The following is a 14,802-nucleotide window of genomic DNA, read 5'->3' as shown; positions in this document are numbered from 1 at the left end:
TACAATATCGGTGACAGGGAACTTTTAGCAGTCAAATTGGCTCTTGAGGAATGGCGGCATTGGCTTGAAGGCACACCTGAACCTTTTACAGTGTTTACTGACCACAAAAATCTGGAATACCTGAAAACGGCCAAAAGACTGAATGCTAGGCAGGCTCGGCGGGCAATGTTCTTCACACGTTTTAACTTCGTCTTATCTTACAGACCAGGGTCCAAGAACGGAAAAGCTAACACTTTGTCCCGCTATCAGGATCTGCCTGAATGTGAGATGGAACCAGACTATATTCTTCCGGCCTCAGCCCGACTCGCCATCATGAACACAGACATTGAAGAGGAGCTGGGTCGAGCCCTTTAAGGTATTCCACGCCATCCTCTTGTCCACCTGACAAGCTGTTTGTTCCTGATGGATTCAGGTCACGAGTGTTGCACTGGAGTCATTCCTCTCGCCTTACCTGTCACCCTGGGGCTTCTCGTACCACGTCCTTCCTCAAGCAGCGCTTCTGGTGGCCATCAATGGAGAAGGATGCCAAAGAGTATGTAGCATCTTGTCCTGAATGTAATCAAGCTAAAGTGTCTTGCCGGGCTCCTGCAGGTCTGTTAAACCCTCTTCCTGTCCCCTAAAGACCCTGGTCACATATTTCTGTGGATTTTGTCACTGGCTTGCCGGATTCTAATGGTAACACGACCATTCTCACAGTTGTGGATAGATTTTCCAAAATGGTTCATTTCATTCCTCTTCCTAAACTGCCTACCGCCAAAAAAACCACTAATATTCTCATCCAACATGTGCTCAGGATCCATGGCCTTCCCCGGGATATACTTTCTGACCGTGGACCTCAGTTTACAGCCCGGTTCTGGACTGAATTCTTCAGATTGCTTGGGGTTACTGTAAGTCTATCATCTGGGTTTCACCCACAGTCTAATGGTCAAACAGAACGATTAAATCAGGAGTTGGGAAAGCACTTCGCACTCTGTGCTGCCATGATCCCTGTACCTGGGCTGCCAATGTTGTTTGGGCTGAATACGCACATAATGCACTGCCTTCCTCTGCTACTGGTCTTTCACCATTCCAGGTAGTTTTTGGCTATCAGCCAGTGTTAATTTTGACAGAGAATTTTAATTTAGTTTTAGTCATAGTCTTTTGACTAAAATAGGGTTTAGTTTTAGTCACAATTTAGTCATGTTGATTCTATTAATTTTAGTCAAATTTTAGTCGACTAAATTACAGTAGATATTTAGTCGACAAAAATATAAATAAAGGTAAAGCATTTTAATGAGATTTACTAAGTATGATCATATGAGTAACACGCAAAGATTTTACTAATTGAAAAAAACATTTTACTTCACTTTGCTTTCCAAACTTGTCATTTCTGGGAATTCAGCTTCAACAACTTAAAACACATTAAAAGAAAAAAATAATTATAATTCCATCCCATTTCCAATAAGAATGTGTCTATTCTTCGTAATTTTCAAAAAACTTGCAGCCAGTGCTAAACTTTTTTTCCTAGTCGCACAGACCCAGAGGAAAGGGGTTAAGGTTAGGATTATGGTTGAGATTAAACAAGCAAATGTTTCCTGAGTCCGGCTGTCTCTGCAGCTCACGGCTCCACCAGGGGATGGGTCAAATGTGGAGAAAACATTTCACACATTTAGGAGCGTGACAGTTAATGGGACTTTAACTTTAAGTTTAATTTTAAATACGTGCGGGCAACAAAATAAATCCAACCTTGGACAAACTTAAAATGCAGCAACGGGATCTTGGCTGCACGTATTACGTGTGGACAAAACATGAATTCCCATAATATTCTGTACTGGCCACATGTAAATATGTGTAGATAACATCATCCTCATTATAAATGTCTGACCGTAAAAAAAAACTTGCATTGAGGAGGTAGTCAAGTGTAAAAATGAATAAAAAGACATTCACTTGGGAGTAAGCTGTCCAGGACACCTGTGAGCATGTTATATGTGCTTGAACAGCATGTGTGTGGAGTGCTGTACTACCACCGCCGGCCAATAGAGGCCGCTGTTGTCATGTAAGACGTGATGGAGTTGGAGATTAATACGGTGACTGCTTGTGGATCTGAAGAAGCAGCGGAGCTGATAGCGCTCGGAAATACGCTAAAACATCAGTCTATAACTTTACAAACGTCATACTAAAGCTAAAAAACGCATTACTGACATTAAGGGGAGAATTCGGATTCAGCCCAATACGCTGGAAATAATTGTATTTGTATGATTGCCTTTGTGTGGATTTCAGGCTGGCTTGTCTGCAAACGTCGCTTCAAGTTTTCTTGTGATTTTGCCTGTGATGGTCGCTCCACACAACGTGCTGTTGAGGGTGGCGTTAAATATAACATTTGTCCCTACATGTACTCTTCTTTTTCTACCTGGAATAGAGATTTTTCACCTATATCACAGACACAATTCATTGAATTAGCGTCTTCCCAGGCGGGCTGAAGGGCTCCGTGTTATGATTGGATCGCTCAGCATTTGCTCTCGCCCTCCTCCACCACCAGTCATTAATCACCAGTCATTATCTTTAATAAGGGGCGCCGCTCAGTGGACGCTTCCGCAGTGAACCTTGAACTGTTCTGTTTGTCTTGTTCTTGGTTGTACTGAAAAACAATGAATTTCCCCCCAGGGGATTAATAAAGTATCTTAATTGATAATAATTAATTATGATTGGACGTCATAATCGAAGAGCATTTTCGCTTCGTTTTTATTCGTTGACGAAAAAGTCAATCAATTTTGTTAAAGTTTTTGTGTCTGGGCGGGGAGTTTTTGTTTCATTTTCGTTGGGTGAAAAATGTCGTTGACGAAGACGATGACGAAAATTTTTCGTCAACGAAATTAACACTGCTATCAGCCCCCTTCAGTTCCTTCCGCCGCTGCCTCTTTTTGTCGGTGCCATGGCATGTGGAGAAAGGCAAGGAGGGAACTTCTCTGCACAGTTTCCAGTTACAAGTCATACGCCGACAAAAAACGTTCTCCTGCCCCCCAATATGCTGTGGGCCAGCGGGTGTGGCTGTGTACTGCAGAACTCCCTTTACGAGTGGGGAGCCGCAAGTTGGCTCCTCAGTTTGTGGGGCCCTTCCCCATTACCAAGGTGGTCAATCCAATGGCAGTGAGACTAAGACTTCCCAGGACTCTTCGTATCCATCCGACCTTCCATGTTTCCCGGGTGAAGCCTCACGTTTAGAGTGACCTGGTCCCTCCTTCCAGGCCCCCTCCTCCCTCCCGGTTAATTGCTGGTGGTCCTGCCTACACAGTCCGGCGCCTGTTGCGGTCCCGGCGTCGTGGAAGGGGTCTGCAATACCTGATTGACTGGGAGGGCTATGGGCCTAAGGAGCGGTCCTGGGTTCCTGCCCGCTTTGTTTTGGATCCTGGCCTGATCTCTGCCTTCCACCGTGACAATCCGGGTCAGCCTGGTGGATCGTCAGGTGCCGATCCTTGAGAGGCCCTACCTGTTAGGGCTCTGCCACTCCTGACTCAGCTCTGACTGCCACTAATCACAGGATTGCCTTCACCTGCATTCTCCCCTTTATATTGCTCTGCTCTCCACCTGCCCTCTGCCAGAACGTGTTCAGTCCTGTGCTATGCCTGGTCTGCTCAGCTCGGTTCTGGTCAACCTTCAAGTTGGCCTGTCTGCCTGCTCGCCTGCTTGCTCTGTTCTGCTCAACCTTCAAGTTGGCCTGCCTGCCCTGCCCTGCTCTGCTCAACCTTCAAGTTGGCCTGCCTGCCCTGCCCTGCTCTGCTCAACCTTCAAGTTGGCCTGTCTGCCAGCCCACCCTACTCTGTTCAGCTCAGCCTTCAAGTTAGCCTATCTGCCCAGCTCTGCCTCCAAATCAGCCAGGGTGGTTTTCTTCCCATGTGTCGAAGTGTTTTTGGGCAACACACTGAACCTCACATTTCCTCTGGTGGGTATAGCAGCACCATCAGTGTGTGAATGTGTGGGTAGGATGATGACTGCAAAGCAATTTGGGCCTTCAAGGAAGGTAGAAATGCATTATACAAGTATGCGCAATTTAACATTTATATATTTATGTTTTAAACTTCTTGGTGTACTTTTTTATTTTTCTATTTATTTATTTTTTTTTATATTATGCCCTCATAATATTGTTTGTTTTTAGACTGCGGGACATCCAGACGTGGCAGTCCTTTTTTTTCCCAAGTTGAGAAATGGATTGAGCAGAAGGAAGAGAGACGGGCTTATCCCTCCTATCAATCATCCTGAGAATCACAATGGACCCTTTCCATTTAAAATTGTTCAGGTAAGGAACGTCAAAATCTACTACATAACAGCTATTTCTTTTTTGGATAAGTCATTTGATTTATTCATTGTGTGAATGCATTCAATGCATTCACACTACTGAGATTCTTCATTTATGTTTTCTTCCGTACGTTTTTTGACACGTAAAAACTCAAGCACACTTGATGCGATTTACACAATCAAGGTATCAAAACGTTCAGCACGTTAAGGACATTACTGCTTGTATTTTTGGTTTTCACAATTTTTACAGTTTTCGCGATATTACGGCATTTATACGAATTTTCAGCCCATGTTAAGTCAATGGGAAAATTTAAAACTTTTTACTGCACCTTAAAACTTTTACAATATTGGTATCAAAACGTTCAGCACGTTCAGAACATTAATGCACGGACTTTTGGTATTCGTATATTTTACGTTTTTTTACGCAATTTATGCTAATTAATGCAATTTAAGCTATTAATGCTAATTCGTGCAATTTAAGCACTTTACACACTTTATACACTTTATACTCTTAATGCAGGTTATACAATTTAAGCAATTACTGCAAATTTAAGCAATTTACGCGATTTACAACCACCGCATTAATGCGATAATGCATTCAGACTAGCATTATCGCAGGTAATACGACTTTTCTAGTTCATTTTGGTTTTTAGTTTGGTCAAATCCTTAAGTATTTCTTCAAATTAAAAAGTCAAATTCAAAAGTTACAATACTTAAAGTTGCAATTGCAAAGCTGTAATAAAAAAATCAGCTTTTGTCTCGAATTTTTAATAAGATATTTTAACCTGAATTGATAATGTTTGTCTGCCAAAGAAAAGTTAGTCTTGTTGTTGTGGGTTTTCACTGAGTCCTGGTTTGTTCAGATTCGCTCCAATGAGGACAAAAAAAAGAAGATCATCTACAGGATCATGGGTCCAGGAGCTGATGAAGATCCTGTAGGACTCTTTACAATGGACAAAAACACCGGGGACCTCTATGTTCATCAGAGACTCGACAGAGAGAAACAAGCAAATTATAAGGTAAGAATGAGGTACAGTTTTTAAAAAATATATATATCTAGTTTGCATTGTTTGAAAACAATTTTTTTGTAGTTTCCTCTTGCCAATGTTGGGGTAACGGATTACAAAGTGACAAATTACTGTAATTTAATTACTTTTGTCAGTAACGGAGGAAGGTAACGAATCACAGTTCAAATTTCAGTAACAAATTACAATTACTAGACTGCAAAAACCCTAGTTTCTCTGTTATTTTGGTTTTGAAGGCTCTGAGATTTTCTCTTGGTTAAATAAAACAAAACGGAGAAGAAAAAAAAAAAGTTACCGCCATATTCGAACGGCACGTGCACGCATTCCACTGCAGAGTGGGGATTATCGGTCAAAGTCCAGACACGCCCTGAATGCTGTAATCACAGCGCCTAAATTACGTAAAAATCCAAGAAGAGACTGAGAAGCTGCGAGGAGACAGAAGAAGACTTTTCATGTCGGTGTCAGACTCCCACACACACAGGTGAGCAGCAGAGACCCGCCCCGCTGAAACACGAGCTCCCGCTCATTCCTGGAAGTCCTTATATATTTATTCTTTTACCTGTTCTCCCTTTTTTTCACACTGAGCTGCAAGTGACCTGTCAATATGAGTTTGCACCTTGACTGTAAAAGATTTAAAGTTAATAGTCTGCTCCATTTGCGATTGCGCTGAGCAGAAGGGGGAGGGGCAAAAGCTTGCAAAACCTGCAGGTGCACGGGGAGCGCGCTCATGCACAAGACAGATAGAGCAATAAGTTGTTTCACTTTAAATAAAAAAAATGAATCAAGTCATAAGTTGAATAATAATAGAAGTCATTTTATCATTACACTTATTACATTTTATCTGAAGTTAATAAATAAAAGCATCTAATCAACATTCCTAAATAAAAGTATTTAGTAGTAATAGTAGTAATTCATTTTGTGCATAATTTTATATTATCGATTATAATGAAGCAACAAAACAACCTGAAGAGCTGTGTGGAAGCTGAAAGAGACGGTTCTTTATAGTGAAATGAAACCGGTTCTCTAACAAGAGCTGGAATCACTATCTCTAGCCCCGCCCCCTACTGTCAGAATGACTTTTTGTATTTGAGAAGGAGAAAGCAACTGCTTGAGGCATCAAACAGTTATTTATGTTTTCGTAAGACTTGGTTTTAGATTGAATATATGTATTCAGTTTTTATTTCTATATCTCTTTTAGCAGTGGCATTGACCACATACAGTATGATGTAACTTTTGTGCCATTTTTCACACTGCTGTCTGATTTCAGTGATGAATATCACGGAGGAGATTTACTTAAAAAGATCCCTCCAGTTTGCAGTCAAAACAGCTTTCTTATTGATGATGTCATAAACATTGCATTAAATAAAACCGATTATATCAATGGTTAAGGTGTTTTTTTTAAAACAATAACTTTGATCTTACAGTTTGTATTGATGTTTCCTGCATGGTAACACGTTCTATTATTTTGTAGCTGATGGCACATGCTGCTGCTGAGTCGAGCACTGCAGAGGATCCCATGGAAATTATCATCAATGTAATTGACATGAATGACAACAGACCTATTTTTGAAAAGTCATCCTATGTGGGAGAAGTTGCTGAATTCTCACCAAAAGGTAACATCAGTGGATCATTTGTAATAGATGTGTAAATAAATAATAGTTTTTTTGTCCTTATCTTATCCTTTTGTGTGTTAATCTGGTCAAACAGTTGAATGCAGAACAGATCTCGTTAATTGTTATAAAACTCCAGTGAACAAAACAGAATCAGATGAAGTAAATAATTTGGTTGATGGTGGTGAAGCTGAACTACACAAGTTTTATCGACAGAAAACATTTTCTTTTTATACTGTGGTAAATGTTCACCTTCAAAGAGTTTTGTTTTTCCACTGAACTGACATCCATTACTCCTGTTCTCCAAAACACGTTACTTTTGCTCAATGTTAGTGGGAAAATTCTTTCCCAAAAGTTGTTTTTTTTTCTAGAAGTGAGCAGATTTCAGAGCTGCAGGTGAACCTCCAATGTGATTCAGACAGTTTCTTTAAAATGGAAGCAGAAAGAAACTGAAGTGTGTTAAGTTTGTTTTAGGTGTACTGATGTGTCATCATGGCTGCACAGTCAAAGCATGAATTACTGGTGAGACCAGATGGCAGAAATGGTTATCTCCACTATTATAGATATTAACGTTAATTTTAAGCCTTTTGATCACTTCCTTTGACAGAATAGGAAATTGAAAATCTTGTGGCCCAAAACACAAGATGGGATTTTTCATTAAATTCTGGTTTTAATTGTGCTGTAATGTTTGACCTCTTCAGGGACTACAGTGATTCAGGTTAAAGCCACTGATGCTGATGAGCCTGGAAATGACAACTCGATTATCAAATACACTATTCTGAGCCAGGAACCAAAGCTGCCCAATGACCACATGTTTGCGATTGACACCATGAATGGAGCCATCATGGTTGAATATGCTGGTTTGGACAGAGAGGTAATGCTTTTGAAATACATCTTCTTAAAAGAGCATTTGCTTAGCTTATATATATATAACCCCTCCTTGAACCACCACCTTAACGTGGTGGAGAGGTTTGAGTGCTTGAGTGATCTCAGAAGCTATGCTGTTGGGGGCTTTTGCCCCTGGTAGGGTCTCCCATGGCAGACAGGTCCTGAGTGACAAGCCAGACAAACCCCGGTCATGGAATTTGGCTTTTGGGACATGGAATGTTACCTCTCTTGGAGGGAAGGAGCCTGAGCTTGTGCGAGAGGTTGAGAGATACCCACTAGATATAGTTGGGCTCACCTCTACGCACAGCCTGGGCTCTGAAACTCAGTCCCTCGAGAGAGGCTGGACTCTCTACCACTCTGGAGTTGCTCATGGTGAGAGGTGACGGGCTGGGGTGGGCTTCCTTTTGAGCCCCCAGCTCAGCCGCCAAGTGTTGGAGTTCGTACCGGTGGACGAGAGGGTCGTGTCCCTTCGCCTTCGGGTGGGGGACAGGTCTCTGACTGTAGTTTCGGCTTACGGGCCGAACAGCAGTTCGGAGTACCCGGCCTTCCTGGTGTCTCTTGAAGGGGTACTGGAAAGTGCCCCAACAGGGGACTCCGTCGTCCTCCTGGGGGACTTCAATGCCCACGTGGGTAATGACAGTGGCACCTGGAGGGACGTGATTGGTAGGAATGGCCTCCCTGACCTGAACCCGAGCGGTGTTTTGTTTGTTGGACTTCTGTGCAAGTCATAGTTTGTCCATAACAAACACTATATTCGAACACTAAGGTGTCCATCAGTACACCTGGCATCAGGACACCCTAAGTAGGAGATCGATGATCGACTTTGTAGTCATTTCAGGCGATCTCCGGCTGTGTGTTTTGGACACTCAGGTAAAGAGAGGGGCAGAGCTGTCCACTGATCACTACCTGGTGGTGAGTTGGATTCGCTGGCGGGGGAGGAGGCCGGAAAGACTTGGCAGACCTAAACGTACTGTGAGGGTCTGCTGGGAATGTCTGGCTGAGCCCTCCGTCACGGAGGTCTTTAACTCCCACATCCGGGAAAACTTCAAGCAGGTACCGAGGGAGGTTGGTGACATAGATTCCGAGTGGACCATTTTCTCCACCTCTATTGTCTCCGCTGCTTTCCGGAGCTGCGGTCGCAAGGTATCTGGTGCCTGTCGTGGCGGCAACCCCCAAACCTGGTGGTGGACACCGCAAGTAAGGGATGCCGTCAAGCTGAAGAAGGAGTCCTATCAGGCCTGGCTGGCTTGTAGGACTCCAGAGGCAGCTGATAGGTGCCGGCAGTTTAAGCGAGCTGCGGCCCGGGCTGTGTTGGAGGCAAAAACTCGGTCCTGGGAGGAGTTTGGTGAGGCCATGGAGAAGGACTATCGGTTGGCCTCAAAGAGATTCTGGCAAACCATCTGGCGTCTCAGGAGGGGAAAGCAGTTTTCTGCAGGCACCGTTTTTGGTGCAGGTGGGGATCTGTTGACCTCAACTGGGGACATTGTCGGGCGGTGGAAGGAATACTTTGAGGATCTCCTCAACCCTGCTGACACGCCTTCCGTTGAGGAAGCAGAGGCTGAGGACACTGGGGTGGAACTGTCCATTACCAAAACTGAGGTCACTGAGGTAGTCAAAGAGCTCCTCTGTGGCAAGGCTCCGGGGGTGAATGAGGTTCGCCCTGAATACCTCAAGTCTCTGGATGTTGTAGGAGTGTCTTGACTGACATGTCTCTGCAGTATTGCGTGGCAGACAGGAACCATACCACTGGACTGGCAGACTGGGGTGGTGGTTCCCCTTTTCAAGAAGGGGGACCGGAGGGTGTGTTCCAACTACCGGGGAATCATATTCCTTAGCCTTCCTGGAAAAGTCTATGCCAGGGTACTGGAGAGGAGAGTTCGTCCGATAGTCGAACCTCAGATTCAAGAACAACAGTGCGGTTTCGGTCCTGGTCGTGGAACAGTGGACCAGCTCTACACCCTCTTTGGGGTGCTGGAGGGTTCGTGGGAGTTCGCTCATCCAGTCCATATGTGTTTTGTGGATTTGGAGAAGGCGTTCGACAGCGTTCCCCGTGGTGTCCTGTGGAGGGTGCTCTGGGAGTATGGGGTCCGGGGAGCCTTACTCAGGGCTGTCCGGTCTCTGTACGACCGGAGCAGGAGCTTGGTTCGCATGGCTGGCAGTAAGTCAGACCTGTTCCAGGTGCATGTTGGACTCCGGCAGGGCTGCCCTTTATCACCGGTTCTGTTCATAGTCTTTATGGACAGAATTTCTAGGCGCAGCCAGGGGCCGGAGGGGGTCTGGTTTGGGGACCACAGGATTTCCTCTCTGCTCTTTGCAGATGATGTTGTTCTGTTGGCTCCATCGAACTAGGACCTCCAGCATGCATTGGAGCGGTTTGCAGACGAGTGTGAAGCGGACGGGATGAGGGTCAGCACCGCTAAGGCTGAGGCCATGGTTCTCGACCGGAGAAAGGTAGTTTGCCCTCTCTCGGTGGGTGGAGTGCTCCTGCCTCAGGTGGAGGAGTTTAAATATCTTGGGGTCTTGTTCACGAGTGATGGAAGATCGGAGCGTGAGATCGACAGGCGGATTGGAGCGGCGTCCACTATTATGCGGTCGCTGTACTGGTCCGTTGTGGTGAAAAGAGAGCTGAGCCAGAAAGCAAAGCTCTCAATTTACCGGTCAATCTTCGTTCCAGTACTCATCTATGGTCATGAGCTCTGGGTCGTGACCGAAAGAACGAGATCCCGACTACAAGCGGCTTTAATGAGTTTTCTCCGGAGGGTGGCTGGACGCTCCCTTAGAGATAGGGTGAGAAGCTTGGTCACCCGGAGAGAGCTCGGAGTAGAGCCGCTTCTCCTCCGCATCGAGAGAAGCCAGTTGAGGTGGTTCGGGCATCTGGTCCGGATGCCTCCTGGACCTCCCTGGTGAGGTGTTCCGGGCATGTCCCACTGGGCGGAGGCCCCGGGGAAGACCAAGGACACGCTGGAGAGACTATGTTTCTCGGCTGGCCTGGGAACGCCTCGGGGCCCCCCCAGAGGAGCTGGAGGAAGTGGCCGGGGAGAGGGAAGTCTGGGCATCTTTGCTTAGGCTGCTGCCCCCGCGACCCGGTCCCGGATGAAGCGGAGGAAGATGGATGGATGGATGGATGGATATATATATGTATGTTTTGGGCAAGACACTGAACCCCAAATGGTCCCTGATTCCCTGATTGGAGGTTGGTGCTAGTGTTCTGCAGCTGAGTCACCATCAGTGTGTGTGTGTATATATATATATATAGTTTTGAATAACTGACAGTCAGATTTATTTATTTAATTCAATAAAGATCTTTAGAAGTTTCACCTTCAGTTTTTTTTTTTCTTTTAATAATCATAAGAACAATTCAGATTTTCTAGTAACTTGGAATTTTCATTGTTTTCAAGATGATTATTTATGTCTCTGTTACTCCAAGGTTGCAGGGAATAAACTTTCTTTGAGCTGTTTAAAACTTTTCATGATGATGATGTTGTGCTTTAACAGATGTATCCTGAGTACACTCTGGAAATACAGGCAGCAGATATGAAAGGAGAAGGATTAACTAGAAAAACAAAAGTAGTTTTGAAAGTGACGGACAGCAACGACAACGCTCCAGTCTTTACTGAATCTACTGTGAGTACAACACATTACTGTACAATTAACATTAATATGTCAAAGTGTTTTAACAAATTAAAATTTTATTTGAATAAATAAAGTCTTTTAATAAAGAGCATTAAGGTCATACTGCAGGAAATTTCTCAGTCTTTTGCTGGATAACTTTCGTGAATATTTTATGTTTTATATTCTGGTTTTGTGAGCAAACACTCTTTAAACCTTTCATTATTTTACCTTTTCCAGTATCAGGGATCAGTTGATGAAAACGCAGTGGGGGTTCAGGTTATTAAATTGTCAGTAACTGATAAAGATGAACAGAACACCCCAACATGGAACGCCAAGTTCAAGATTATCAGTGGAGATCCTGAGAAGTTGTTTTCCATAGAAACAGGATCCAACAAACACGAAGGAATCATCAAAACTGCTCAGGTAAAATCAAAGATTCTTCTGAAAGATCCTGTTTTCAAGTTGAACACACTGTTTTTGTATTAAAAGTAAAGTTTAATACTCAGCATGTGAACAGAGGTTTTGGGTTGAAGCTGTCCTTCACACTGATAACTGCTGTTTTTCTTCCAACATTAGGGACTGGACTTTGAGAAAAGCAGAACACACACTCTATCTGTTATTGTGGAGAACGACGTTCCTTTTGCCGTTGAAGTGACCACCTCCACCGCCACAGTGGTGGTAACCGTGAAGGACGTCAACGAGCCTCCAGTCTTTAAAGAACAGGAGATGTTTGTTCAAAAGTCTGAGGACCTTCCTGTGAACAGTGTGATCACAAACTGTGAGGCAGTAGACCCAGACTTTGCACGTGAAAACACTGTGAAGTACGTGCTTATTCCCTAATTTGTTTTACTTCATTCTAAATATTAATAAAGTGCAAGATAGTTTTGATATATTTCTACTGCTGTAAAATTGAAACTTAGAAGAAAAAATGTTGTTAAATGAGTCAGTAAATCAAAATCTGACCAGTCCAAACTAGACAGAAGGAAGTCTTTTTAAATCCTTTTGATCATTTTAAGTCTTTAAATCTAACTTTTTCATATAATAACATAGTCTGTCTTTTGTGTATACTATTTGTTTACAACAGTTGTTTCATGTTGTGAACATTTATTGTATTTAGAATCATACAGACACAAAGATTCTTGAAAAAAATTATTTTCGGTGCTCTAAAAATTTATAGACAATATTTCTGTAACAGATCCACCATTTATTTCTCATTTTGATGTGCAGGTATAAAATAATTGATGACCCTGAAGGCTGGCTGAAAGTGGACGAGGATACAGGGCTGGTGAAGGTGAAAACTCTCATGGACAGAGAGTCTATTCGTGTGACGGACAATAAATACACGGCGCTCATCGGTGCTTATGACAACGGTAGGTGGAAATAGAGAGAAAAATCATGGATTATTTATTTATTTTTGTGAAGTGAGATCTTATGTTTAAAAAAAAAAGTTTTTTTTTTTTTAAGTTGCCCTCTGAGTGAAGTGCACAAACTGAACTTCTGTGCTGCAGAAAAAAGACTATAGTTTTCCAGACATTTTTAAAAACAAAAAATATCGGCCATCGACAGGTTAAAGTTTTTATTTGCAAGTCTTTAGTAAACAAAAAATGATAATGTGATAGAAACAAAAAAGAAGGAGCAAAAATGAGGAATAAAAAAAATCAGAATAGAAACACCAATAGGGGAAAAAAATCTGTGCAAACAATAAACAAAAAAATTCATATAAATTAAAGGAAGTCATTTTTAAAAGTATTTTCTTGTTTGGAGAAAATGTAATATCTTTATTGCTGGCAATGGAACAGACCAATTCACTAGCTAAGTGTCAGTTATCTGCAGAACAATGCTCCGCCACTAGTTATTCCTGTTTAGAACTCTTGATGACCCTTCAGTCTTGTTTACATTTATCTACACAACTTGTTTAATTAACAAAGAAAATATCTTGTAGCTGATTACTATTCTGTGGAACTTATTATTACATGTGGTAAAAAATTACTAGCTGCAGAGAGACTGCTTCTCTTTATAGACATTTATAATTTCTAATTTGTTTAAAGCATCACAGTTTTAAATATAATATTACATTTTGTTATGAGAAAATGCTGCTCCTGTTCATAGTCATCTGTTATCTCACCAGATCCAGTCCCAGCCACTGGAACTGGCACGTTGATCATTACGCTTAAAGATGTCAACGACAACGCCCCAGTAATTGAAGAACGGAAAGCGATGGTGTGTGTTTGCTTCTTTAGAGCCATTTGCGTTTTGATTTTGAGGAAGAACTGCTTTGAGCCTGACTGTGATTGTGTTTTCTCAGGTTTGCAAGAAAGCTCGCATTCCTACACTGCTGACTGTTTTGGACAAAGACGAAGCCGCTCATTCTTCTCCTTATAATGTGGCGGTACATGAGAAGTTTCAAGCCAACTGGACGGCACAGATGAACAAAACCAGTACGATTGCTGTCCATGTTTGAGAAAAAGCACAGCTTTATTTTTTTTATCTTCCCCTTGGTCTCTAATGCTCTTTGCATAAACGAAATCCTGAAATCACTTAGCATTCTGTTTGTTGTGTTTTTATGTTTTTTTATTTTTATTTTATTTTTTTAATGGCAATAGAATGTAGAACTAATGCACAAGTTCATCTGAAACTGAACTCTTGTCCCTTTTCTGTCTTGTAGGAACCGGAATTGAGTTGTCTTTGAAAAAGTCTGACATTCCTACAGGAATTTACAAAGTGATCCTGACTGTCGCAGACCGCGATAACCTGGAGCAAGATAGCTCCATAAATGTAGAAGTGTGCGACTGTGCAGAAAATGGAGTTTGTCTTGGGTTTAGAATTTTCGGTGAAGAAGCAATGCCATCATATATTTGGGGAACACTTGGAGCTGTGCTGCTGCTGCTGGGTGAGTACAAGTTTTTCAGAAATGAAAGAATGCATTCTGTTGATGGAGCCTTTTGGGTCTTTTTTTCTTCTAATATAAAACTAGAATCTTTCAAAAAAAAAAAAAAAATGGAGCACAGATGGTAGTTGCATTCACTACCCATAATAATGCTTGTCATAAATCCCAAAGACTTAAAATAACAAGGGGGAAGGGCAGTCGGGGTGAGAAAATTTTTGAGTCAGTCACAAATGCTAAACTGAAACAGAAAATCTGATGTAAGGAACCATTTATGGAACTAATGATATTGGAATTCTTTGATTATCAAAACGCTCAATGATCCAAATGTCAGCAGAGCAGCTCATGTTGGGCATTTTGAACAAAAAAGAACATGTCATGGAGCTGCTGGGTGGGAAGATGAAGGGAGGACCAAAAAGTGTGATGCAGGTGACAGATTTCTGTCTCCATGGCAATGTTGCATTGCACCAGGCACGTGCAGAGGGGGGGGCGCTGGGTGCTAGGGCACCTG

General features: G+C 42.7%; 1 protein-coding gene across 1 annotated transcript in view; it reads left to right on the top strand.

Moving 5' to 3' along the window:
• The first annotated feature begins 3,306 nt into the window (after positions 1 to 3,306).
• The window catches only part of LOC112154405 (cadherin-1-like), a 14,715-nt gene continuing 3,219 nt past the window's right edge, over positions 3,307 to 14,802 (top strand). Inside the window, exons 1-11 of the mRNA XM_036217217.1 lie at positions 3,307 to 4,273; positions 5,136 to 5,291; positions 6,769 to 6,910; positions 7,609 to 7,781; positions 11,291 to 11,419; positions 11,645 to 11,830; positions 11,984 to 12,228; positions 12,635 to 12,777; positions 13,536 to 13,627; positions 13,713 to 13,845; positions 14,073 to 14,297. Coding sequence (XP_036073110.1) covers positions 5,181 to 5,291; positions 6,769 to 6,910; positions 7,609 to 7,781; positions 11,291 to 11,419; positions 11,645 to 11,830; positions 11,984 to 12,228; positions 12,635 to 12,777; positions 13,536 to 13,627; positions 13,713 to 13,845; positions 14,073 to 14,297 — 1,579 coding nt within the window. The 5' untranslated portion in view covers positions 3,307 to 4,273; positions 5,136 to 5,180. The remainder of the gene's footprint in view (positions 4,274 to 5,135; positions 5,292 to 6,768; positions 6,911 to 7,608; positions 7,782 to 11,290; positions 11,420 to 11,644; positions 11,831 to 11,983; positions 12,229 to 12,634; positions 12,778 to 13,535; positions 13,628 to 13,712; positions 13,846 to 14,072; positions 14,298 to 14,802) is intronic.

This window comes from Oryzias melastigma, linkage group LG19 (assembly GCF_002922805.2).
Source record: "Oryzias melastigma strain HK-1 linkage group LG19, ASM292280v2, whole genome shotgun sequence".
Lineage (NCBI taxonomy): Eukaryota > Metazoa > Chordata > Actinopteri > Beloniformes > Adrianichthyidae > Oryzias > Oryzias melastigma.
Note: the sequence above shows the minus strand (reverse complement) of the source record. Positions and strands in the feature narration are given on the sequence as shown.